At 44.3% G+C, this 25,616-nt stretch overlaps 1 protein-coding gene and 1 long non-coding RNA gene across 4 annotated transcripts in view; one reads left to right on the top strand and one right to left on the bottom strand.

Annotated features, from left to right (window-relative positions):
* SLC35A3 (solute carrier family 35 member A3) overlaps positions 1 to 16,429 on the top strand; it is a 24,452-nt gene extending 8,023 nt beyond the window's left edge. For all 3 annotated transcript variants that reach the window (XM_066246271.1, XM_066246270.1, XM_066246272.1), the window contains exons 3-8: positions 3,854 to 4,008; positions 4,088 to 4,210; positions 6,379 to 6,550; positions 8,967 to 9,085; positions 11,173 to 11,306; positions 12,394 to 16,429. In XM_066246271.1, coding sequence (XP_066102368.1) covers positions 3,854 to 4,008; positions 4,088 to 4,210; positions 6,379 to 6,550; positions 8,967 to 9,085; positions 11,173 to 11,306; positions 12,394 to 12,484 — 794 coding nt within the window. In that variant the 3' untranslated portion in view covers positions 12,485 to 16,429. The remainder of the gene's footprint in view (positions 1 to 3,853; positions 4,009 to 4,087; positions 4,211 to 6,378; positions 6,551 to 8,966; positions 9,086 to 11,172; positions 11,307 to 12,393) is intronic.
* LOC136315093 (uncharacterized) lies at positions 10,471 to 25,510 on the bottom strand. Its single transcript, XR_010727458.1, has 3 exons — positions 25,336 to 25,510; positions 24,534 to 24,674; positions 10,471 to 10,685 (listed from the first exon to the last, which is right to left on the bottom strand). It is a non-coding gene; the product is annotated as an uncharacterized lncRNA (long non-coding RNA).
* Between the last annotated feature and the right edge of the window lie 106 nt (positions 25,511 to 25,616).

Here is a 25,616-nt window from a genome sequence, read left to right as displayed (position 1 = left end):
ATAGTGGAGACGCGGAGAGCCCGGGCTGTGGTGCACACAGAGGACCCCTGCTGCAGCGGCAGTGACAGGAGAGGAGGGGTGGAGTAGGTGCCGGACGTCTCCTGTAGATAGTGGAGACGTGGAGAGCCCGGGCTGTGGTGCACACAGAGGACCCCTGCTGCAGCGGCAGTGACAGGAGAGGAGGGGTGGAGTAGGTGCCGGACGTCACCTCTAGAGGCTGTTGCTCTTGTCCCTGCAGGAGATGGGCTGGCTTAGCCCGTGCTGTTAGAGCAGGGCGGGTGCTGATGGGACGTCTATTTGAGCGACAGCTGACAGACGCGCCTAGATTAGATGTGTGAAGGTCAGGGAATGTGTGGAGGAATCCAGTGTGAGGAATAATTCCCAGGTGTGTAGATGGAATTACTGGGTGAACGGGCCACGTGATGAATGGCATGTGAAAGATGGATTTGGGAGAAATCAAGCCTGCTCTGCGGGCCGTGTTCAATTGGGGAGGCCTCTGAGGCAATCAGATGAAGATGTCAGACAGTAGAATATACTGTACAAAACTGGAGCTCCAGGACTTGTCCTGGGGTCAAGGACTGGATGAGATAACAGGATAGACCCAGAGGAGAAGGCTGAAGACGGAGCTGCAGTGTTCCCGACAGTGAGAGGTCAGGTTGAGAAGGAGGGATCAGGGAGAGACCGAAGGAGTCCCAGCAAGACAGAAACAACCGTGCACGTGGGACAGGAGAGCTGAGAAAGCAGTGTCTTTGCGGCTCACGTCCAGTGAGTGGAAGTGTCCACTCAGCATGAGGAGCAGGTGGTTTATGGAGAGAGGCAGTAGAAAACCAACTTTCAGTGAACCCACCACGAATAGAAACACCCGGCACAATAATAAACCCCAGGTGGATTAAAGATCGACATTTCATGTAAATGGATTAAATGCTCCCGTCAAAAGACATAGGGTGCTGAGTGGATAAAAGATGGATGTAGTGTCTACAAGAGCCCCACTTCAGATGAAAAGACCCACCAAGAGTGGAAGTGAAGGGATGGAAAAGACATTTTATACAGATGGAAAGAATAAAAGCTGGGGTAGCAACACTTACATCAGACAACATAGACTTTAAAACAAAGACTATACTAAGAGACAAAGATGGACATTACATATGACAAAGGTATCAGTCCAACAGGAGGCTCTAACCCTTGTAAACATTTATGCACCTAACACAGGAGCATCTAAATATGGAAAGCAAATATTGATGGACATAAAAGGAGAGACCAACAGTTATACAGTCATGGCAATGCAGTTAATATTTTCAGAGTGTTTTACCCCAAAGCAGCAGAATATACAGTCCTTTCAAGTACACATGGAAAACTTTCTAGGATAGGCCATTTCTAGGATCGACCACATGTTAGCCCACAAAACAAGTCTCAATAAGTTTAAGAATATTGAAATCATGGTAAGCAGGGAGAAGATAGTCACCATTGATATATCTCATAAGGAGTTAATATCCAAAATTTATAAAGAACTCAAACAAGGGAACAAATAATCCCATTAAAAATGGTCAGAGGGGCCCTGGCCGGTTGGCTCAGTGGTAGAGCGTCGGCCTGGCGTGTGGGAGTCCCGGGTTCGATTCCCGGCCAGGGCACACAGGAGAGGCACCCATCTGCTTCTCCACCCCTTCCCCTCTCCTTCCTCTCTGTCTCTCTCTTCCCCTCCCGCAGTGAGGCTCCATTGGAGCAAGGATGGCCCGGGCTCTGGGGATGGCTCCTTGGCCTCTGCCCCAGGCACTAGAGTGGCTCTGGTCGCGGCAGAGTGACGCCCCGAAGGGGCAGAGCATCGCCCCCTGGTGGGCTTAGCGTCGCCCCTGGTGGGCGTGCCGGGTGAATCCCGGTCAGGCGCATGCGGGAGTCTGCCTGACTGTCTCTCCCCGTTTCCAGCTTCAGAAAAATACAAAAAAAAAAAAAAAAAAAAAAAAAAGGGACAGAGGACCTGAATAGACACTTCTCCAAAGAGGACAGACAGGTGGCCAATAGACAAGAAAAGATGCTCAACGCCACTATCGTCAGAGAAATGCAAATTAAAATCACAATGAGATATCACCTCACACCTGTCAGAATGGCTACCATCAATAAATCAACAAACTAGTGTTGGCAAGGAGGTAGAGGAAGAGGTGACCCACACACACTGTTGGTGGGAATGCAAACTGGTGCAGCCACCGTGGTAAACAGTATCAAGGGTCCTCAAAAAACTTAAAATGGGACTAATTGCCTTATGCCCCAGCAAGTCCACTCCTGGGTACTTATCTAAAGAAACCCAAAACACTAATTCGGAAAACTGTATGCACCCCATGTTTGTTGCAGTGTTGTTTACAATCGCCACGCTGTAGAAGCAAGCAAGTGCCTATCAATAGACGAGGATAAAAAAAGCTGTAGAACCTAATACGTGGCTATAAAAGAATTAAATCTTACCAGTAGGTGACATCATGGGTGGACCCTGAGGGTGTTATGCTCAGTGAAATAAGTCAGCCAGAGAAAGACGAGTACCATATGATTTCCCGACATCTGGAATCTAAACAACAAAATTAACGAACAAAAAAAATGGAAACAGACTTATAGACTCAAGGAAAAGGCTGGTAGTGGCCAGAGGGAAGGTTGGGGGCCGGGTGGAAGAGGTGAAGGGAGTAAGACGTACAGATCGGTGGTTACAGAACCGTCACAGGGACGTAAACCATAGCACAGGGAATATCGTCAATAATATCGTGCCAACTATGTATGCTGCCGGGTGGGTACTGGAAATGTCAGGGGGAACGCTTTTTAAAGTATACAGTTGTCTAACCACTGTACAACTAATGCAAAATAATATTGAAGGTAAAACAAACAAAAAAAGAGCTAATAAAGAAGTGTGTATTCTAGAAAAAAACATTGGCATTTAAAAAACAAAAGTGACCTTAGAGCTATGAATGCTTTCGAATAAGATACAAAAAATACAAATAAACTGTGGAGGGAAAAAATAGATACTTCTGCATACATTAGAATGCGAAACCTTTGTATATCAGCCCGGCGAGAAGACAGCTACAGACCGAGGGACGGGCCCCGTGGGGTCGAGCCACTGCAGGTTGGGTTTTCTGTTGTTTGCAGCCAAACTTACCGCCTTTTTGTGATTAATGTCTTCACAATTGTAAGTGGGCATGAATGGCTGATGAGAAAATGGGATGCACAAAATGTACGTTTTTATAAAGTTAAAAATACTTGGTTGACAAATTAATACTGTGAGCTTTAGGTTGTCACAAATACATATTGCATATATGTGTAAATATGTCTGTATTATCAATTTGTATTTCCCAATGCAAGAATATAAGGATAGTGCTATTATCTTTTTATTTTATTTTTTATGTGAGAGAAGGGGAGATATACTCCCATATGTGCCCTGACTTGGGTCTACCCGGCAGGGACCAATGCTTGAATCAACCAAGCTATCCTCAGTGCCTGGGGCGGATGCTCAAACCAGTCGAGCCCCTGGCAGTGGGAGGAGAAGAGAGAGAGAAGGGGGAGAGGGAGGAGAAGAGAAGCAAATGGTCACTTCTTTTGTGTGCCCTGACTGGGGATGGAACATGGGACATCCACACGCCAGCCTGATGCTCTACTACTGAGCCACCCGGCCAGGGCTGGGATAGTGCTATTCTCAGTATGCTTTCTTATCATATTTATCATTTGAAAAAGCATCAGTAGAGGTCGAGTTTAGACCTAAAGAATCTTGACGTGTAGCCCGATTCCCCTTTTCCACAGCTGAGGAAACTGAGCCTTGAGAGAGGGTGTGGCGCTTGTTCAGTTACTTAATGACTGACTTTGCCCATTCCGTGTTGTTTTCTAGAATGCAGTCTCAGAGCACTGAATCGAGTACTACGTGACGAAATTCTTAATAAACCTATGGAGACGCTTAAACTCGCGATTCCATCAGGGATATACACTCTTCAGAATAACTTGCTCTATGTGGCATTGTCAAATCTAGATGCAGCCACCTATCAGGTACTGAAAATACATTTCTAATTGTCCTTTACAAAGCAGACCCATGATCAGTCATAATATTCGCTGCTTTCTTTTTCAGGTCACATATCAGTTGAAAATTCTGACGACGGCCCTCTTCTCCGTGTCTATGCTCAGTAAGAAGCTCGGGGTGTACCAGTGGCTCTCCCTGCTGATTCTGATGACAGGAGTCGCTTTTGTACAGGTAACTATTCAAGACAAGTATTCTTTTCATTTCATCCCGGTGCCAAACCTTCTTTGCTGTGCGTGGGCCACATGGTTCTGCTGTCCACTGTCCACAGGAGCAAACAAGTGTTCCTTTTAACAATGCAGATACTGTTGGGGCTTTTCTTGTATTTTTCCGAAGTGAGAAGCAGGGAGACAGTCAGACAGACTCCTGCATGAGCTGGACCAGGATCCACCCGGCACGCCCACCAGGGGGCGATGCTCTGCCCATCTGGGGTGTTGCTCTGCTGCAACCAGAGCCACTCTAGCGCCTGGGGCAGAGGCCATGGAGCCATCCTCAGCGCCCGGGCCAACTTTGCTCCAATGGAGCCTCGGCTGCGGGAGGGGAAGAGAGAGACAGAGAGGAAGGAGAGGGGGAGGGGTGGAGAAGCAGATGGGCGCCTCTCCTGTGTGCCCTGGCTGGGAATCGAACCCGGGATTTCCACCAGGTAAGGTAGAGCCAGGTCGACGCTCTACCGCTGAACCAACCGGCCAGGGGTGCAGATACTGTTTGAGGGCTTCAAGCTCTGAGCAAGACGCGACATTGAGACTGGCTGACACAAAGAAATATATAAAATCAATTGACCTAAAGAAATGAGCCGTCTCGTTGGGGAAATAGGACTCCACGTGGAAAACAAAGCAGCTCTCCCGGCTCCCGGAGCTGGGGGTTCTCCAGCCCTTCTCGTGGTCCAGCGGCGCCGGGCCCGCTTCTGTCCTGCTGCCTCGCCGCTCCCGGTGCCTCCTCCTCGGCTCCCTCTCAGGCCCCTTCCTGTTGCTCCCTTCCGCTGTCGGGTCCCTGGTTATTTCTCTGTGTTCTTGTGTTTGGAGAGTCCATCCACTCGGGAGGTTTTTATTAGCACACGCTGGTGGCTCCTCGGCCTGTGTCGGCAGCCCTGGTTGTCACCGGCCCTTTCAGGTCTGTGTGTCTAGCACCTGCTGGATGTCTCTGTTCTGTTCCATGGGCCTTACACACTAAACCCTCTTGTCTGTGACTGTCATTTATACTCAGCCTGGGCGGTCCCCTCCTCCTGCTGTGTGCCGTCAGTCACTCAGACTGCTCTGGTCTGCTTTCTGACCCGCCGAGTCTGGGCTGCACCTGCCCCCGCCCCTGCCTCCAGCCCAGGCTGTCTGTTCCCCTCAGAGTCTCGGCCCCTCCCCTACTCCAGCCTCCACATGCTCACCACTGGGGTCTGTCCAAACACAGGCCCAACCACCTCCCCAGAGTGTACTGAGTGTATATTTTGAAAAAATGTTTTCCATATTTCTTACAAGGGTATTAGGACAAGATAACTCTTATATTAAACACATACTTTCATAGATATTACTAGGATAGGCCAAAGTAGATACTCAGTTTTAAAAAGTGAAAAAGGCTCTGGATGGTTGGCTCAGTGGTAGAGTGTCGGCCCGGTGTGTGGAAGTCCCAAGTTCGATTCCCAGCCAGGGCACACAGGAGAAGCACCCATCTGCTTCTCCACCCCTCCCCCTCTCCTTCCTCTCTGTCTCTCTCTTCCCCTCCTGCAGCCAAGGCTCCATTGGAGCAAAGTTGGCCCCGGCGCTGAGGATGGCTCTATGGCCTTTGCCTCAGGCACTGGAATGGCTCCAGCCACAACCGAGCAACGCCCCAGATGGGCAGAGCATCGCCCCCTGGTGGGCATGCCGGGTGGAACCTGGTTGGGCGCATGCGAGAGTCTGTCTCTCTGCCTCCCCGATTCTCACTTCAGAAACATACAAAATAAATAATAAAAAGTGAAACATTTTAAATTAAAATATGAAGTAATGACTTGTTCAGGCGGATCGTGGATCCGATGGAGGCCGTGAAGATGACACGTGGCCTGGATTGGGTGCATGACCCGTGATCAGGACAGTGCCAGACTCGGGGTCACCTCACGCTTGCGAAGGCTGCTCTGTGCCTCCAAGCATCTGTTCGCCCACCTTCTCATTTTCAGGGAAGTTTTTGACATTATATGTAAGCTCTAACAGTAATTTCGCTGTGGGGGACAAATGGAAACAATGTAAGGCCGTCTTTCGGAAGCTCCCGTTTGCAGTCCTTGGGAACAGTACCGGGGGCGTTTCTGTCTTTGGGCCTCAGCGTGGGCGCTGGGCCAGGAGGTGCCGGGACTAAACCCCAGCTTTGTGTCTTGTGCGCAGTGGCCCTCGGACCCCCCAGAGCTGGCATCCAGGGAGCTCTCGGCTGGCTCTCAGTTCGTGGGCCTCATGGCCGTGCTCACCGCCTGTTTTTCAAGCGGCTTCGCTGGGGTGTACTTTGAGAAAATCTTAAAAGAAACCAAACAGTCGGTGTGGATCAGAAACATTCAACTGGGTAAGTTGAAGACATTTTCTAATATTATCTTTTAAAGTGATTATGTCATTATACTTGAAGATTTCTATATATCTTGACATAAATAAGCCTTTCACGAAATGTGCTGTTGATCCGAGTATCTGGTAAGGTTTGGGCCTTTTAATAACTTAGTATCTTAAGTGAACACCTTTTATTCAAGACTATGGAATTTTAGGTCTGAGACATAAAGGGGGACTTAGTAACTTTATCCTTGATTGCTACCTGTTTCCAGAAGATGTTGCAAATAACTTGTATACTTCCTCACCTATAACATGCACTTAATTGTAGCACTTCGCGTGTTGCTGTGAGGGTTAAGTGAGGTGGCACACACAGTGTGAGGAGAAAATGTCTTGTGTGGAGAGGCATGGGGTGCGCTGTTGACACAGATGTGCAGTACCAGGCAAGAAAGAAATATTCAAGGTTTGTGGGAGGTGCCCAAACTTTTCTTGACTTATAAAGTAAAGAAAAGTGTCAGTTCAGAACTGATGATTCTGTAGAACAGTGGTTCTCAACCTTTCTAATGCCGTGACCCCGCAACACAGTTCCTCATGTTGCGGTGACCCCAAACCAAAAAATAATTTTGGTGGCTACTTCATAACTGTAATTTTGCTACAGTTATGATTCGGAATGTAAATACCTGATATGCATTATGTATTTTCCGATGGCTTTAGGTGACCCCAGGTCGCGACCCATAGGTTGAGAACCGCTGCTGTAGAACTTCATGGGTTTCTTGTTCACGGGTTAGGCCTCATAGCGCAGTCTGATGGCCAGCTAGCTGGCTGACAGTTTTGAAATAAATAAGTTATAGATAACTTGGAATTACAAGAAACATAAAACAACGTGTAGTATTTTTCAAACATCAGACTGTCAGAGACCGGGGAATTGATGGACTCCCATGTGGAGTGGAGAGACAGGGTTCTTGGCTCCTGCCCGGGTGGGAGGGTGGGCTGGCACAGCCTTGTGACTGGGTCTCTGGGGTGTGTAACACAACTGAGCGGAAAGAAAGCCTGGCTGTAAAACTCCGCGCCGACAGATGGGCTTGCGTGAGAGCAGAGAGATAGGGCATTCCTTTCAGCACTGGCTGCAGTTGTGAAAATTGGAACACATTCAGAACTTGTGAAATACAGTCTCCACGTGATGTCCTAGGGTGGGGGTGGGGTTAAGGTCATGGTCGCCACAGGCACAGAGGTGGAGGCCAGTCCTGTGCCCATCACTTGGCAGCAGGGTGAGTTCGGGCAAGTTTATGTAACGCTCTGTGTTCAGTTTCTCCGTCTGTGAGATGGACCTCCCTGGGAGGCTGTTGTGAGTTAGCACGTAGGTGGGACAGTCGGGCTGTGCCCACATTGCATGCAGTTGTTCGGACAGTGGGCTGCCATGCTGTGGGTAGAAGGACTGCACTGGGTCTGTACATTCTGACGTGGGTGCACCTTCTGTGTTTTATACGTGTCTGTAGTGACCCATGTTACCTCTATAATAAAAACCAACGCCCTTCACCCTGCTCTCTTCGCTCCTAAGAGGTGGCCCCTGTCGGTACCCATAACCTCATTCACATGTGGGACTGGAGCTCTCTCGGCTGCAGGAGTCATGTGACACTGTGCGGTAGAGTCGAGGGACGCAGCACGGAGCGAGACTCAGTGACTGTCCCTTGCGGGGGACGCCAGTAACGGCAGTCTGGGTTGCCTGTGACCGTTTCTTAGCTCTCATTTTCTGCCTGCTACTTACTGAACCTGCAGAACTTCTTTATAAGGAAAAACGTATGTGATGTATGACAACCTATGTCAGGAAGATACAAGGCACACTGAAATATGCCCAGAGTGAGCCGTTTACAGATATTTCAGTGAGACATCCGTGTAGTCATGCACTTTATGCCTTATACCAGTGCTCCCCAACCTTCTTTGGGCCACAGACTGGTTTAATGTCAGAAAATATTTTCACGGACCGGCCTTTAGGGTGGGATGGATAAATGTATCATGTGACTGAGACAAGCATCAAGATTGAGTCTTAGACAGATGTAACAGAGGGAATCTGGTCATTTTTTAAAAATAAAACATCTTTCAGACTTAAATATAAATAAAACGGAAATAATGTAAGTTATTTATTCTTTCTCTGCGGACCAGTACCAAATGGCCCACAGACCAGTACCGGTCCATGGCCTGGGGGTTGGGGACCACTGCTTATATCTTTTTAATGCTCTAAGATTGGTAATCTGTTCTTTTTTATATTCTCATGTCTTTGTCTTACACTTAGTACTAAGTATACTTCTGTTAAATTTATATAATCAAGTAGAAAAATCCGTAAGTAGCCAAATTTTATCAAAAAAGAAAAGTATAAAATTATTTGGAATGTCAAGGGACAGCTATCCAATGTATAACGTATAAACTTTACTTTTTATTTTTAGGTTTTTTTGGAAGTATATTTGGATTAATGGGCGTGTACGTTTATGATGGAGAATTGATAACAAAGAATGGGTTTTTTCAGGGATACAATCGACTGACCTGGGTAGTCGTTGCTCTTCAGGTAAAGCATTTGAAGTTTTATATTTAATGCTAATAAACTCTATTTTAACTTAGAGAATCACAGTACTACTGACTTAGTGACCTGAGGAGGACAGGCCCCTCCCGACAGTGACCGTGCTCTCGCGGCCTCTGGGGTACTGGGGAAAGGAAGTGGCTCTGCTCTCCGTGCTGTAATGACAGCTGATTCCAGGGAGGGGGGGCGTGGACTCTGGGGAGGGGGGCGTGGACTCTGGGGAGAGGGCGTGGACTCTGGGGAGGGGGGCGTGGACTCTGGGGAGGGGGGGTGGACTCTGGGGAGGGGGCGTGGACTGGGGAGAGGGCGTGGACTCTGGGGAGGGGGCGTGTGGGCTCTGTGCTGTTTAACGTGATGAACACGCAGGGTTAAGAAGAAGCGAGTTGAAACTGGGGGCGAGTAGACCTGAGGCCTCCGCCACAGATCTCCTGGTACAGGAAGTCTGTGGGCAGCCCATTCCCGTTCTGGGTAGCAGACCCAGAGGGTTACCTGTAGCCATTTATTCCTCAGGTGGTAGCTACCTGTGGTAATATTCCTGCCTGTTCCCTCCGTTTATAATTTGACATTGTTCAGCGGGTAATTTCCTGTCCGGTGGGTACTTCCTGAGCGCTCTGGAGGCCGTGCAGGTGCAGAACAGGTGTCTGCCAGCCCCTAGCCCCCCACCCCCTCCCCACAGTGGGTCAGGCTGGTGGGAATGGTGCGTCAGGCCGGTGGGGAAGGTGGGGCAGCGCAGGGACGGCTGTGTTTTGAAAGCAGGAAGGATACTTCTATTTTTAAGATGAGAAAAGGAAATAAGGATAAGTGAAAATTCAGAGAAAATTTGAAGTCGGTAGAGGGTAAGTCAGGAGATGGCTTTTATCTTAACAAAGTGAAGCCCTCTTCCCTTAAGAAGCGGCTGAAGACCGAGTTCAGTCCGGAGGTTTGGTCCAGTTGGTGTGAGGGACTCAGCAGGGAGTGATAGACGAGTGGGAACGTTGCAGAGAGTGTGGGAACTCAGACGTCAATCGCAGTGAGCTCAGCTGCAGCAAGTGTGGCTTTCTCTACTAGAGCGCTGTCGCTCGGAGGTGCGGTGGACGCTGTCAGTGTGGCTGGCCCGGGTAGGGGCAGGGAAGTAGGGATGGCAGAAAACACAACTGTGAGGTGTGGTGAAACCTCGTTGTTTAAGTGGCCACAGTTGGAATTCGAGAGGGATTTTTGATAGAGAGTCCTTTCGACATTCTTTTTTTTTCAATTCCTTTTTTTTTTTTTTTTTTACGGAGACAGAGAGTGAGTCAGAGAGGGATAGACAGACACAGATGGACAGGAACTGAGAGAGATGAGAAGCATCAATCATTAGTTTTTCGTTGGGCGTTGCAACACCTTAGTTGTTCATTGATTGCTTTCTCATATGTGCCTTGACCGCGGGCCTTCAGTAGACTGAGTAACCCCTTGCTGGAGCCAGCGACCTTGGGTTCACGCTGGTGGGCTTTTTACTTAAACCAGATGAGCCTGCGCTCAAGCTGGTGACCTCGGGGTCTCGAACCTGGGTCTTCTGCATCCCAGTCCAACGCTCTATCCACTGCGCGACCGCCTGGTCAGGCTCGACACTCTTAAAGAGAAAAAATAACACTGTGCTTTAGGAAAAGTAAGCGATAGCAAGGCAGGTGGATTAGAATGGGGAGGAACCAGAGGAAGAAATGAAGTTAGGAAGCTGTAGAAGGCTGGTCAAATGACTTTCAAGTTATGCTTTATTTTTAATCAAAAATAAAAACACTTCACAGAGTGTGGACCAGTCTGCCCACGTTTGTCTGAACAGTGGTGTTTATTCTAAATTGGATGAGGATAAGTATTTTATTAGTAGTAGTCAGACTCTATGATAACAAACTGCAGGTTATGCTGGTAGTTACTTTGTCAGATACGTTCTGAAATAAGAGGGCCATTGAACAAAACCTAGAAGGCTGCTGGTTATGAGAGAGGTTTAATGACAACCACTTACGATGATGGGATTAAATTTATCAGAAAAAGCTTCCTTGAGTAATGGCTGTTTAAAAAGCCATATGTTTGTTTTTAAAAATAATCTTTTAAAACTTCTGCAGGCACTCGGAGGCCTTGTAATAGCTGCTGTTATAAAGTATGCAGATAATATTTTAAAAGGATTTGCAACTTCTTTATCCATAATATTATCCACACTGATATCCTACTTTTGGCTACAAGACTTTGTGCCAACCAGGTAATACCTTCTTTTCTGTTTCTTAAACTCTCCAAAGGATGTAGAAAAATAAGAATTTTTCTTAAGATCTAGTCTGAAAAATTTTTATTACAACTTTTGAAGAATTGTGGAAATATAGTAAAAGATCCATTTAACTATCTTTTTAAAAAGGTTTTAAATTAAATGCATAAAAAAAATCTTCCACTGGAAAATTTTTTATATGAATGTGGCTGGCCAGAATTTTCCCAGTAGATCTGAATGGGTCCCCCCCCTCAATTCTTTTTAATTTTATATTAAAAGTCATATTAAAAAGTTGATGAGTCCTATAAAGTCATAAAATAAGCTATATAATGACATTTTAAATTTTTTAAAGATTTCATTTTTTAAAGAATACGTGTGTCAAAAGTTCAGATTGGTATTCTAGTTTACCTACAGGGTAAATTCCAATGCCAGTTTAAATTCATTTCCAGTTCATAGTAAGTTATCGTATTTATGGATGAAATAAAGAAAAAACATGTCTCCCTGCATTTGACAGTATTTCCTTTTAAAAACTATCCTAAAAATATTGGTCCTGAGTTTCACTTATGACTACCTTGGATTTTAAGCTGCAATTTACTTTGGTTTGAACAGAATGGCGATTTTCCTTTATATTTTCAAGCATTTGTTTAAAAATTGAGATCTTTATTCAGTGTATTGCAGGTGAAAGGCATAGTAAGATGAAAACTACGTAAGCCATCTTTGCAGTGGGAGACAGTGCGAGGTGGGTGCTAGTGAAGGGTGGGGTCAGACACACCTGGACTTAAGCCCCACCCCCACATAGAGAGGTGGGGCTGGACGTGCCTGACGTGATGTATCTCACCCTCAGCTTCCCCATACCTTAAAGAGTGAGAACAGGACCGCCACTTCCTCCTGCGGTGCCCTGAGAATGGACAGAATGCACGTCAGCACTTGGCTGAATGCCTGGAATGCAGCAAATGCACCATGTTTTTTAGCCACGTTCCTGGAGCGTTTTCCCCGCATTATATTTGCTTTTATAGGAAAGAAATAGAAGGAACTCACTTTGCTTTTAATCTGATGTTGTCTTTTTGTTTTTTCTTCATCTGTTCAGTGTCTTTTTCCTCGGAGCCATCCTCGTGATAGCAGCTACTTTCCTCTATGGTTATGACCCCAAACCTGCAGGGAACCCCACTAAAGCGTAGCGGGTGCTGTCTTTAACTGGCTTTTCACAGTGGTGCACCGGGGTCCCTGCTCCCACAGAAGACTGCTGCAGATTCTGAGAAGGTATCACGCTGCATCTGATCATAATGTTCAAATGATTTGAGACAGCAATGTTTAAGGATAAAATATGTGTATGTGTAACAGAATGCCTATTGCATCTAGAAATGAAAACTTGAAAGTATTTCCAGGGATTAGAATTATTGGAGGAAACTTGAAATGTGAGGTTAGAAGGATTCTGCCGTTTTGGCTGCTGCAGAAACGTCCTATGCACGCTTCGCAAGAGCCCGCACACAGCTGTCAGAGATCCGTTTCTGCAAACTGGGTCTATTCCGTTTAAGTCAACGTTCTTATCTTACTCTTTCTGTGCAGATATAGCAAACCCATTGGGACAAAGTTTGGAAACTTTGTATACAGTTACCTAGAAAGCTGTGAAGAAGTAGAGGTATGACCTGAAAAACAGTTTCACATATCTGAGATTTCTATGTTTATATAAAAGATTGGTCAGCAAAAGATTGCTAAATGTTATTTGTTCAACTACATAAAAACTGATGAAGTAACATTCTGGGCCTGATTTGTCAGAGAATAGAATTCATGGTTCCTCTTTACATCCTGAGCAGAGAAGCACACACGCCGTTTCTCCACTGCACTGAGACCCTTCAGTGCTGGAAACGCAGGCAGCAGCCACTGTCCCTCGCTAGGTGCAAGCCAGAGACTCACACAAATGGGGTTTGTCTTTCATCTTAATTGCATTTCTTCTGTAAATCAGGTAAATCTTTAACAGTACTTTAAATTTCCGTGTTTCCCATCAGAGTTTTCATATGTAATTTAAAGGAATTAAATACTCATTTAATAATTTAAAATAAAATTATTATCTAAATATCTCCATTTGGAGAGTTTTGAACTATCTAAGCATGTACTGTACACACTTAGAATGTTTTTTAATGAGTATTTTACTCATCGATCTGCAAAATCTGCAACTGTTCACAAGAACAACCACCAAAAAACTAGTAGGCCTGATATCAAGGACTTGAGACCAAAATGACTTTCTTTGGAAACATTCCAGGTTACCACAGTATTACATGAGTTTAAATGGCACGCTAACTATTAATTCATGTCTGCGCAGAACTTCATAGCCGTTTCATAGACCCTCCATCCCAGGAACACTGACCACACTTCTGGGAGAGGCCGCTCATTCCCAGCTCCCTTTCTGTGCTGCTAGGAGGAGCACCACTTGGCTTTAGGATAGTGGTTTCTTTTCCATTTTGATTAGCACTGGAGTGGAAGTTGCAAATTACACGAGGAATTGAATAAGTTGGTACAAGGGAGAGAGAATAGAGCAGAAATGATAAGATAAATTGGGGGCAAAAATACTTTCTAACATTGGAGTGTGGGTTTAATTATTGATTAGACAGAATTACCTATTGAGTACAAGAATATTTTACCTTATTTTTTTATTCATGCTTTATATATATATATATAAAGCTTCCTGTCCTAATGGTTTAAAAACTGTAAAAACGTAAATATTTTTATATCATCTTACTGGATTTTGTTGAATGAAATTTGGCTCAAAAATACTATTTTACAAACTTGGGTAACTCTTTGCTAATTAGGATTGGCTAATATTTGTTGATTCCAACCTGGTCTCCCCAGGATACCCTAATCTCTTTAATCCAGAGTTTAAATGTGCTTAAAATTACAAAATATTTTAAATAATTTTGCTGGTGATTCCAAATTGGCACCAAGCAGACTTCTGGAAGGCTGACTCATGATTTTTGATGACCAAGTAAAAATCCTTTTTTTTTTTTTACAGAGACAGAGTGAGGGATAGACAGGGACAGACAGACAGGAACGGAGAGATGAGAAGCATCAACCATCAGTTTTTTGTTGCGACACCTTAGTTGTTCATTGATTGCTTTCTCATATGTGCCTTGACCGTGGGCCTTCAGCAGACTGAGTAACCCCTTGCTTGAGCCAGCGACCTTGGATCCAAGCTGGTGAGCTTTTTTTTTGCTCAAACCAGATGAGCCTGCGCTCAAGCTGGCGACCTTGGGGTCTCGAACCTGGGTCCTCAGCATCCTAGTCCGACGCTCTATGCACTGCGCCACCACCTGGTCAGGCTAAAAATCCTTTTTAGAGGATCTGTTTAGTACCTACCACATTTCAAGCACGGTGCTTTCAGACTTGAACAACGTTCAGACTTACATTGTATTACCTCCTGCTAAGTGAAATCTAAGCCCTGCAAATGCATGCAATACAGAGATGTATATTCAGCCCATAAGAAGTACTGGTTGGGTAATTATGTAGTAATTTAGTATGTACTCACAATTAATAGTTAATTCGGTTTTAGTCTGTCTCTATTTTAACATTTCAAGAAATAATATGAGGGTATGATTGGATATCAGATATGTTAGCTAGGGTAATAATACATTTTCAGGTGTCCAGAGTACCACCATTTTTAAGATTCCCAGCAAAGTTTCTAAAATTATTATCAAGAGTTGTGAGAAATGAGGAAATAATCTAAAGCATATTTCAATACATTTTTTTAAACTGTATTTTGCTTTTCTAGTTAGTTTGAAAACATTCAAGATTGGGTTGTGTAGTAATCTCAAGGCGAGGAGAACCGGGACCGCAGCCGTGTCATATTTATGCAGACAATGCCATTTTCTCACGGGTGTGGTGTGTGTTTCGGTGACCTCCAAAAACCTGATTGCGTTCATCTTTTATAATGATGACTCCTTAATTATTTAAATTCTTATACTTTTTGAAGTTTACTTATCATCTCTTAACTACTTTGTTATAAAAATATGCTAGTTCACGGGAGAAAAGTGCCAACCGCTCGTTCTATTAAAAATGAAGAACATGGTATTTGGAATAAGAGTTTGAAATGCCACATGTGGGTGTTTCAACAACTAACAGTATTTGTTGGTTGTGTAACAAGTGATCTTAGAGAGGTTGTAGGCTACTGTGAAGGTGGAAAATGTAGTTTAGAGATGCAAAATTTAAATGTTTACATCAGTTTATATTGAATGTCACTCTCCTAGGAGGAAGGGTAGTTTGATATTTATCCCTACGGAGACAGGATGTGAATGGAGATATTGACTGTGCTCTGCAGGTGGAGTGTAATGCTGACTGTTCTCAAGAATTAATACACTTTTCCTACATATCAAATTATTGGGCTTTTAAGATGTCATTATATAGTCATTCAACTGAATTGTTTTTTTTTAAACAGGGTTTAGCATTACTCATTTTATTTACACTTTCATTGTTATAATATTTAATTACATGTGGATGCATACTTTATGTAAGAAAAAGTTTATAAAAGTTATCTATGCTATATTGGAAGTCATTTTAAGGATCTCTAGGATATGTAGCATATTTAAAATAATTGTAGGACCAAAGAAAAAGCACCATTATCAAAATCTGGTCCTGTGTGCCTTGCTTTACCAAAATACCTGACTTTTTTCTGGAGGGTATTACTGTAATTCACAACTTTGGCCACATGAGCAAAATTAGGATGTTTCAAGAATAACTATAATTCAGTTTTTTGTGGTGGTTTCACCTGTTGCTGTTTAAATCCGTTACTGAACAGCATATGAAGACAGGTGTAATATACAAGCACTAGTGGGTAGAGCTTATTTAAATAAACGATCACGCCAGTCCTCATCACTGAGCTTTTCACACTTTAACAATTGTATTAGAACGGTCAAGTTTTTGTTCTATTTCTTATTATGGGATATAATTTACTGTGATTGAAACAGAAATTTTTAATGATTTGGGTTCTGAATTTGTATGTCTGTTTATTTTACTTGTGTAGAAAGATTCCTTTGGGCTTGGGAATGTAATTGTATATTTAAATTTTTTATGACATAATTCAAAGAAATATATAAACTGGCCTTTTGTTTAAATGGCTTTTTAAACTTGATAAATTCTGTTGTCATTTTTTTGGTATCCAGTTATCTACTTAGTAGATTTATGAGACTATTTTCATAACTGTGTAAACTTCTTCCTCTATTCCCTGGTGTCCCTACTGAACCTGGATGAGTCTCCTGTGTGTGTGTCCGAGGCGGCTCGCCGCTATCTTCCTGCCTCTGTAGTTCCCTTCATCGCAGGGGATCTTTTTCTAGCTTGTGCTAAAAGCCTGAATGACGGGGTTTCATTTAAACTAGTTAGAATTTCTCTACCTATATCATGATGATAGTATAACATTTTTGGGGTTTTTTTGTTTTGTTTTGTTTGTATTTTTCTGAAGCTGGAAATGGGGAGAGACAGTCAGACAGACTCCCGCATGCGCCCGACCGGGATCCACCGGGGCGATGTTCTGCCCACCAGGGGGCGATGCTCTGCCCCTCCGAGGCGTCGCTCTGCCGAGACCAGAGCCACTCTAGCGCCTGGGGCAGAGGCCAAGGAGCCATCCCTAGCGCCCGGGCCATCCTTGCTCCAATGGAGCCTCGGCTGCAGGAGAGGAAGAGAGAGACAGAGAGGAAGGAGGGGGGGTGGAGAAGCAAATGGGCGCTTCTCCTGTGTGCCCTGGCTGGGAATCGAACCCGGGTCCTCCGCACGCCAGGCCGACGCTCTACCGCTAAGCCAACCGGCCAGGGCCACATTTTTGGTTTTAAATTATCTCTTTGCTAACCTCGAGGTTGGGTAATTACAGTAATTGGTGTATATTTTCTTCATAATTTGAGTGTAATTGCTTTTTTTGTGACTGTCAATTCAATGCATAGAGATCAAATGATAACCAATATAAAGGATTTTGTTTGCACCTGTATTACTGAAGTAACTCGTACAAAATGCTTTGTTTTAAAAGATCGCTAAAATAAGAATTTTTAAAATATATTTTTTTCTTTGGTATCTTCTCATGAAAAGCATTTCTTTAATTTTTTTCTTTTGTTGTTTTTTTCAGTGTGGAAACATTTCTTTTGTTGGAAGTATCATGTATCACAATCCTTGAATCCCAGGCCTATGCAAATACACCTCATAATCTAAATCTTAATACATTTTGCTGTCATTCAACAGTCAGATAGTGACCAGCAATAGTAGTCATAATGGTCTTTCTTACTGTTCTTAAACAAGGAATTCCTTCAAAGCAGTACTGTTTACATACACACTCCAGAAAACAGCAAAGAGGAAATAATTACCTGCGAATCCCAAAGATTTGAAATTCTACTATAGTAGAAAGTGGTTTGGTAATAGCAAATTCACAGGTTTCCCAAATTCCCCGCAGAACTCACTGAAAGCTATTATACTCCCCCATCCATTATTACAGACAAGGATACAGATTAGAACCAGACAAAGGCAGCGACACGTAGAGCTGCGGCTAGGGGGCGCCACACTTCAGCTGTCCTTTCCCGTTGTCTGCCCCTGGAGTCCCGACTGCGTTACCTGCTCATGGCTACAATGACAGCTCACAGAGTACTGTGGACCAGGAACGCTCGCCCAAGCGCTAGATTTCTCCCGAAGCTTTGCTACTTGGCATAACTGATTGGCTCTGTGCCCACATAGCTGACCTCAGGCTCCAGCCCCTGCCCGTCCCCGGAGAGCTGGCTCTCCCAGAGTCATAGGTTAGCTTAAATGATCAGCTGTGGTTTGCGGGGACCCCCAGGAATAACAGAGACCCTCTCATCACTAGGACCTCCCAAACGTGTGGGCCGGCACTTTCTGTGGGTGAGTAAGGCCAATTCCTACTACGCAGTCCGTGGCCATCCGTCTCTATACATTGTCCTCAGCTAACGAGGATATCACAAGCAATGACAGTCTTCACAGAGACCTTGCATTTATACCGTCATTTTAAAAATTACATTTATTGGGGTGACATTAGTTAATAGGCTCACATAGATTTCAAGTGTACCTTTCTATGAAACATGATCTGGATATCGCGTGTGTCCCTCCACCCTACGTCAAACCGTCTTCCGTCACCGTCCGTCAGGCCCCCTGCTCCCCGCCCCGCCCCCTTCCGGCAACCGCTGTCCTCGCGTCTGTGTCTGTGAGTGTCTTGTCTGTGTATATCCCACATGTGAGTGAAGTCATATGGTTCTTAGCTCTTTCATCTTCAATTTCAGAAATTTCATCAGATGATTCTGAACAAAACATGACTCGGGGTAGAGAAATGTGCTTATAATCAGATACACTGCTAAGGAGCCTATGTAGTAGTCATTTAATTTTCAGTTCTGATGTTTAATGACAACTTCAATAAATGCTGGAATTTTTAGAGAATGAGCAAATTTAAATTGGTAAGCCTTTCATCTAGCTGTATGTTCCCGTACAGTTCTGAGCGGATTTTAAATTACCAGTCACTGTCACTATTACGAGGAATTAACTGTGACACTGGCTCCCAGTTAGGGCTTCCCTGTCGCTAGGGCCACATTGCCCCTCACACTTGACTAGGGTTGGGTGTCAGCCCTCCATTGGATGTAATCAGTTCTTTTTCCTTTACATATTCACTTGAATTTACTCATTTAGGATTTCTAATATGTTAAAATAACTTTCGTAAAACAAATAACATGGTATTCCTTTGGAAATAGTATACCCAAGATACACACTTCCATCCTTTTAAAAGTAGATCTCACTGAACATTCAAAAGAGTAGTCAATGTTAATGATAGTGTTTTGGGGTAATCATCTTGCAAATGTACTCTTGTTAAAATGTACTTTAAATGAGGGTATTTAGGAGGTTTAGTTAAATGTGTTAAATCAGACCTGACTTGTGTAGTTCTACATGAATGTCCTGCTTACGTGTTTACTCTTTCTTTTAAAAGACACTGCGCACGCATAGAGGCATGGTTTCTAATTACGGAGGTTTTTAACTTTTCTCCTCCAGGCCAAAGTTTTATTATGTTCATATTTATTTTATTCTGCTTAAATGGTAATTACAGCAGTTAAAAATTACGATGCCAAGTGCTTTTTCTAATATATTCAAGCCACTTCGATAGGTGTTCTAAATATTATAGCAAAGGTAATTTCTTGAAAGACCTACATAATCATAGAAATCGTGACAGAGGAATCCCTGTTTTCTGCATGACTTTCAGAAGTATTGCTGAGAAGTCTAGAATTTTGAACCTGCAGCTTATGTTGGCTGTAAGAAACATAATACTCCAGGTGTCCATTACTCCACGTTATTTGTCTCCATTCACCTTATAGGCCAGCTTTGCTTTTGTTTTGAATATTGTTCTTATAATATTGCCATTTTAAAGGCTTCCGTCATGGTGACAGATTGTGCCAGCATAGCTTTGAAAAAGTCATGGCTTACCTCCTTGGGCTTACAAGGTAGGCCTGTTAAAGATCTTTTTGTAAACAAAATTGAAATTTTCTCCAGCTTTTAATTTTGGAAAATGTTAAACACATGCAAAAGTTGAAAGACTAGGTGCACTTACCCTGCACCTAGATTCAAAACTTAGTAACACCTTGTCAAGGCAGCTTTATCAGAACTCTCTACTCCGAAATACTTAGGTGTGCATAATCTAAAAATGTGGACATTTACCTAATTAAGCTCGATACCATTATCACACTTAAGAAAACTTAAGACCCTGGCCAGTTGGCTCAGTGGTAGAGCGTCGGCCTGGCATGTGGAAGTCCTGGGTTCGATTCCTGGTCAAGGCACACAGGAGAAGTGCCCATCTGCTTCTCCACCCCGCCTGTTCCTCCTTCCCCTTTGTTTCTCCCTCTCTCTCTCTCGCTCTCTCTCTTTCCCTCCCACAGCCAATGGTTCCAGCGCATCAGCCGCAGGTGGTGAGGATGGCTCCATGGAGCCTCCACCTAGGGTGCTAAAAAGAGCTCAGTTGTGAGCATCGGCCCCAGTTGGGGGGTTGCTGGGTGGATCCTGGTCCAGGCACATGTAGGAGTCTATCTTTCTATTTCCCGTCCTCTCAGTAGGAAAAGGAGGGGGAAAAAAAGAAAACTTAAAATAATTCAGTGTATCATCTAAGTTCACATTCAGATATTTCCAGTTTTCTTTTAAAATGCCAAGGTCATTTTTCCCCTTAGTAATTAATAATCTCTAGAGTAATGTTTTGACACCATGGGAATATTCTGTTTCCCAACAGCCTTTCATCTAATGGTTCTAGCATTAATTAATGATTAACTGAATCATGCAAAATGGTAATTCAGAAAATTTTGATTCTCAAATTTTCTTCTACACTGATTAGGTTATGTTCATATATTTTTAAAAAGATTATTTTCCCCTTTTATTCCAAATGCTCCCTTTTTTCAGCTATCAACTATGTCTTCAAACGACTCGGTATGTTTTAGTGAGTTTCAGTCACGGGTTTTTGATGTTCATATCGCCAGCCAGTAGCCAGTGGAAATCTCTGCAAGCTATCTACCTCCTGTGTTCTTTCAACATGACCCGTGAGTCAGCTCTTCCTTGCTCAGGCACGCGTCCCAGGCTCACCTGTGGTCCTGTCCCTCACCTGCAGCGTCAGCCATTTCTCCAAATGGAATTGGGACTCCCATATTTGCTTCTAAGTCAGTTCAGTGGACAGAGCTCAGGAACAAATTTTTTTAAAGGACTTGAAATGAATCTCGTCAGTTTACAATTAGAATTTAGGATTGCAAGGTTTTTCTTAGATTTGCCTCTATTTTCTCTTACAGTGAAAAAAAACTGGTTCCAGGAACAACATTCATATATTTGCTTATATGTTTTATTATGTACTATATGTTTTAGCACTAGGATTACCAATACTGCTAATGCTAAGCATACTGAATACAGTTTAAGACTTCTTAGCAGTTCTCTTGTCCTTAGGAGAATTCCACTAGGGATGATGTATAGTCAGAGTGTAGTGTTCAGGGATTAATGGAAATCCTCTTCTGTACACGGTTATGCTATGAATGTCATGTAATTGGGTGCACTTGTGTCCAGTTTTAGAATTGACTTAAACATGTTTGTTCTCTTTTTTAAGAGAGCTGTGGTGCATTTCCATGGTTCAGAGTTAAAACTATATAAAAAGTAGACTCGGAGAAGCTCGGCTGTCACTCCTGACCCTCCCTCCGTCCCTAACCTCCTCCCATAGTTATTTTCATTAGTTTTGAGTTTATCTTTCCTTTGCTTCTTTTTGAAAAATAAACACGTATGTTGCCAAATTTACTGTGTCTCTTTCACTATGTGGACTGTGTGCTTTGCTTTAGAATTTCCTCTTTCTGTTTAGAAAGGTTTGTCTGTTCTGGTGGTTACATTGATGCCGAGACATCTTAGGGACCTGAATCTCCCCGAGCGCCCGCCCTGTGCCCGGCTGGGCTTCTGCAGTTTCGTTTGCCTTCTGGAAGCGGTGCTCTGACTCCTGGTTCACTGCTGCTCTGACTCCCGGTACACTGCCGCTGTGACTCCCCATGGACTCCCCGTTCCTCTCACCCAGCCTCTCATTACTTCAATAGCCTTATTGCTGTGTGATTAGAGTGTAGGGCAGTCACAGACTATTTTCTCACCCTAGTCCTGGTCTTCGTTTTAAAATACTAAAAGTATTTTAAATATATTTAACACTCTTCGCCAGAACTTTAGCAGGAGTTTCCCCAGTCAGCCCCTGGCGGGAAGAAGCCCCTCCAGTGAAGCCGTCCAGGGGGGTCGGAGGTGCCGGAGTCCCCGGGTATGCCCTGTCGGAAGCGACTCCTAGAGCCTCGGTGACTGTTAAGAACAGCCTGACCGACAGGGTGTACGACCCTGGCCCCCACGTCCCTCGAGTGATTTCGCAACGTTGCTTCACTGTTGTGTGGATTGGTGTTACTGTCCAGATGTCTGGCCCACTTGACTTTCCCCCCTTTGGAAATGTTAATTTTGTTTTGTTGTTCTTGGTTTTTGCCTGGAGGCCCAACTCAGTTTTTTTTCTTTTTGCATATCTGATCCTTTTTCTCTTTTGTGCTTGTAGCTGATTTATTCCTCACCTCCTTTCTTTACTTTCCTTTGGAATTATTCTCTTAGGAACCCTGTAACTTTGTGGGGGTTTTTTAAATGAATTTATTTAAATTTATTTTTATTGAATTTATTGGGGTGACATTGGTTAATAAAATTGTATAGGTTTTAAGTGCGCAACTCTACAGTACACATCTCTATATTGCACTGTTCAGCACCTCAAGTCAGGTCCTTCCATCACCATCTACCCCCTTCTCCCCCTCCCCCCCGATTTTCATTTTTTAGATGATTTTTGCAGTATATTGCCTGAATTTGATCAACTCTCATTTCAGATCTTTCTACTGAATCTTAAATTTTTTATTTGTTGCATCCTTTTATACCTGCGGTTGCTTCTGTAATGATATTTAATCTGTACTGGTGTGTTGGATATAGTTTTTCTCTGCTTCCTATTTTCTAGAGCAGTGATTTTCTTTTTTTTTTTTTTAATTTTTTTTTTTTTTATTATTATTCATTTTAGAGAGGAGAGGGAGAGACAGAGGGAGAGAGAGAGGAGAGACAGAGAGAGAGAAGGGGGGAGGAGCTGGAAGCATCAACTCCCATATGTGCCTTGACGAGGCAAGCCCAGGGTTTCGAACCGGCGACCTCAGCATTTCCAGGTCGACGCTTTATCCACTGCGCCACCACAGGTCAGGCTAGAGCAGTGATTTTCAACCAGTGTGATGCAAGAATTTTTAAAACATGCAATACCTGACTATTTAGGCAGGGGCACTGACCTCTCTTCCCTTAGATTGTCAAATAAAAAAATGACAGCAGCCAACACACCAATAGCCATCTGACAAAATTGTCAGATTGGCAAAAAATATATACTTTTGGTGTGTCTCAGAATTTTAGTAATTAGTTTATGTGTGCTATGAGATAAAAAGAAAAGGTTGAAACATACTAGTCTAGAGGGTAGTATGTTCTATTAATTGAAAAGTTCACTTTCTGTTTTCTTTCTATAGTAGCCTTGAATAGGTTTTCGGTGGCTTTTTCTTTTGCTGATAAAATGCATAGGATTTTCCTGGGTCAGCAAGGACTGGTAGTTCTGTGGGAGAGGTGCAGGGATGTAGTGACTGAGTCTCACAGAGGAGGCCCTCTCCTGGTAGGCCAGTGAACTGCAGTTTCTTTAATAAATGGTGCATTTGGTGAGTTTAGGAATACATTACTTTGTTTCAGCCACCTACCTGCCCTTCTCCCCAAGGGATCCCACTCCCTTCCATGGTGCTTCATGAGTAGTTTCATGAACTTTCCAAAACCTCATTGTTGTGTGTTTCTAAGCCTAATTCTTGGCCTTCTTACTAATCTGGGGAACTCCCAATATCCTTCTAAACCATTTCCTTTACCTTCTAAATCATTCCCTTTTGCTTATGTTAGTTAGCCAGTGCTCGTTTCTGTTGACTGTAACCAGATGTCCCTGACATACAACCTCGCTGTAAAATATGAGTCCTCACAATTCCAAGTCGCATACAAAGCCACAGTGTATACACAATAATTCTAGCACAACTCTTGTAGCACAACGCCTGAGTTGTGCTAGACTTCTCATATTATGTGTTCAACTTCTCATTGTGTCATTTCCAACTCCCCTTGTTACATCATCGTGCACTTGCACAATCTGCAATTGTCTCTTGTGTTTGTTTTGTAGTTGTGTTCTCCAGTATAATGTAAACCCCATGCAGAAAAATATAACTTCATTATTGATATCTCCCCACTGTCTAGGAAAACTGGGAATGTTTTTGAATGGCTGGACAATAATCAGTTGTTAAGGATGACAAAATTGTTGCAGCTGGCTGACGTACGATTTTGAGCGGCCAGGATAAGTCAGTGACCACACAACCGCTGTTCCCAGCTCTCTACACCCATCCAAGATTCTTGGGACTCAGTTACGCACTCTGTCTCATGAAGTATCTTATCAGGCTAAAATGCTTTTCTTTTTTCCATGGAAATTGGTTTGTTTTCTGTTTCTACTCAGTTACAGAAATAGAACAGAAAACTGAACCAAAATTTATTTTTACACTTTATTGTGAAATACTTTCAAACTTACAGAAAAGTTGCAAGAATAATATGAAGAACACAGTCCTTTTTAACTTGTGTATTAGTAATCTGTAACTGTGTAACAAATATGCCCAAGCTCAGGGGCTTAAAACAAGCACTTACTATCTTAGGAAACCAGCTGTGGCTGGGCTGGGTGGTCCTGGCTCAGGGTCCCGGGAAGTTGCAGAGGACGGTGGCAGGTGGTGTAGTTAGCCAAGGGCCCCATCAGCACTGGAGAGTCTGCTCACAAGAAGATTCATATATCTGTTGGGCGGAGACCTCAGTTACTGGACGCCTGGACCTCCAAAGGCTAGTGCTCATATGACTGGGCAGCTGCCTTGCCCTAGACTTGAGCCTACGGTGAATAAAAAGGCTAGCAGGACGATTCTGTGCCGTTTATGACCTAACTCTATAGCAGCACTTGGCTTCATTCTTAGAAAAGAGCCACTAAGCGCAGCCTGCATTCAGGAGGGGAATTAGCCTCCACCTCCACCAAAGAGGAACCTCCCTGAATGTGTGACCCTGTCTTACACACACCCCAGTTCACGTTTTTAGCATGATGTCGTTCTGCTGTCACCGTGTTCCCCCTCCTCACAGACTCACACACGGTTCATCTAACGATTTGACGGTAGGTAGCAGCTTCACCGCCCTTCTCTGAGGTCAGGCATACTTGAGGAAAAGGATCTTCTCTTATATAACACAGTGCACTTATCACATTCAAAACTTAGCATCATCATACATTCCTCTGCAAACGTACTCTCTACCAACACCCTTCCCCCCAAACCCACAAGCAAATTGATTTTTAAACAACATGGGCTCCGAAGTGACAGGTAACGTGGGTTTCAATGGCGGGGAAAAGGAAGAGGTTCCGCGGCCAGGGGCGGCGGGGAGCGCGTGCTCCCGTGGGCGCGGGGGGGCTGCGCACCGGAGGACAAGGGCTCTCTCTGAAAAGGGGTTCATCCTCGCGATTTCAGCTGCTCCCCTCGGGTCTGCGCGCTGCAGTCCCGGGGAACCATCTGTCAGCAGGTGAGCTCCAGGCACCGACACGCCTTCACCTGCGGAGGGGCTCTGCCGTCGCCCCCGCCCCGGGCCGCGCGAGCTCCGAGCCGGCCGGCGAGCACCCTGCTCCCCGCCGCGGGACCTCCCGCGTGGCGCCGGGGGCGCGTGGGGGCGGGGCCGCCGACGCCGCGGGGGCGGGGCTGGCCG

The sequence above is a fragment of the Saccopteryx bilineata genome, chromosome 11, assembly GCF_036850765.1.
Source record: "Saccopteryx bilineata isolate mSacBil1 chromosome 11, mSacBil1_pri_phased_curated, whole genome shotgun sequence".
NCBI classification, from domain to species: domain Eukaryota; kingdom Metazoa; phylum Chordata; class Mammalia; order Chiroptera; family Emballonuridae; genus Saccopteryx; species Saccopteryx bilineata.
This window is presented reverse-complemented; position numbering and strand designations above follow the sequence as displayed.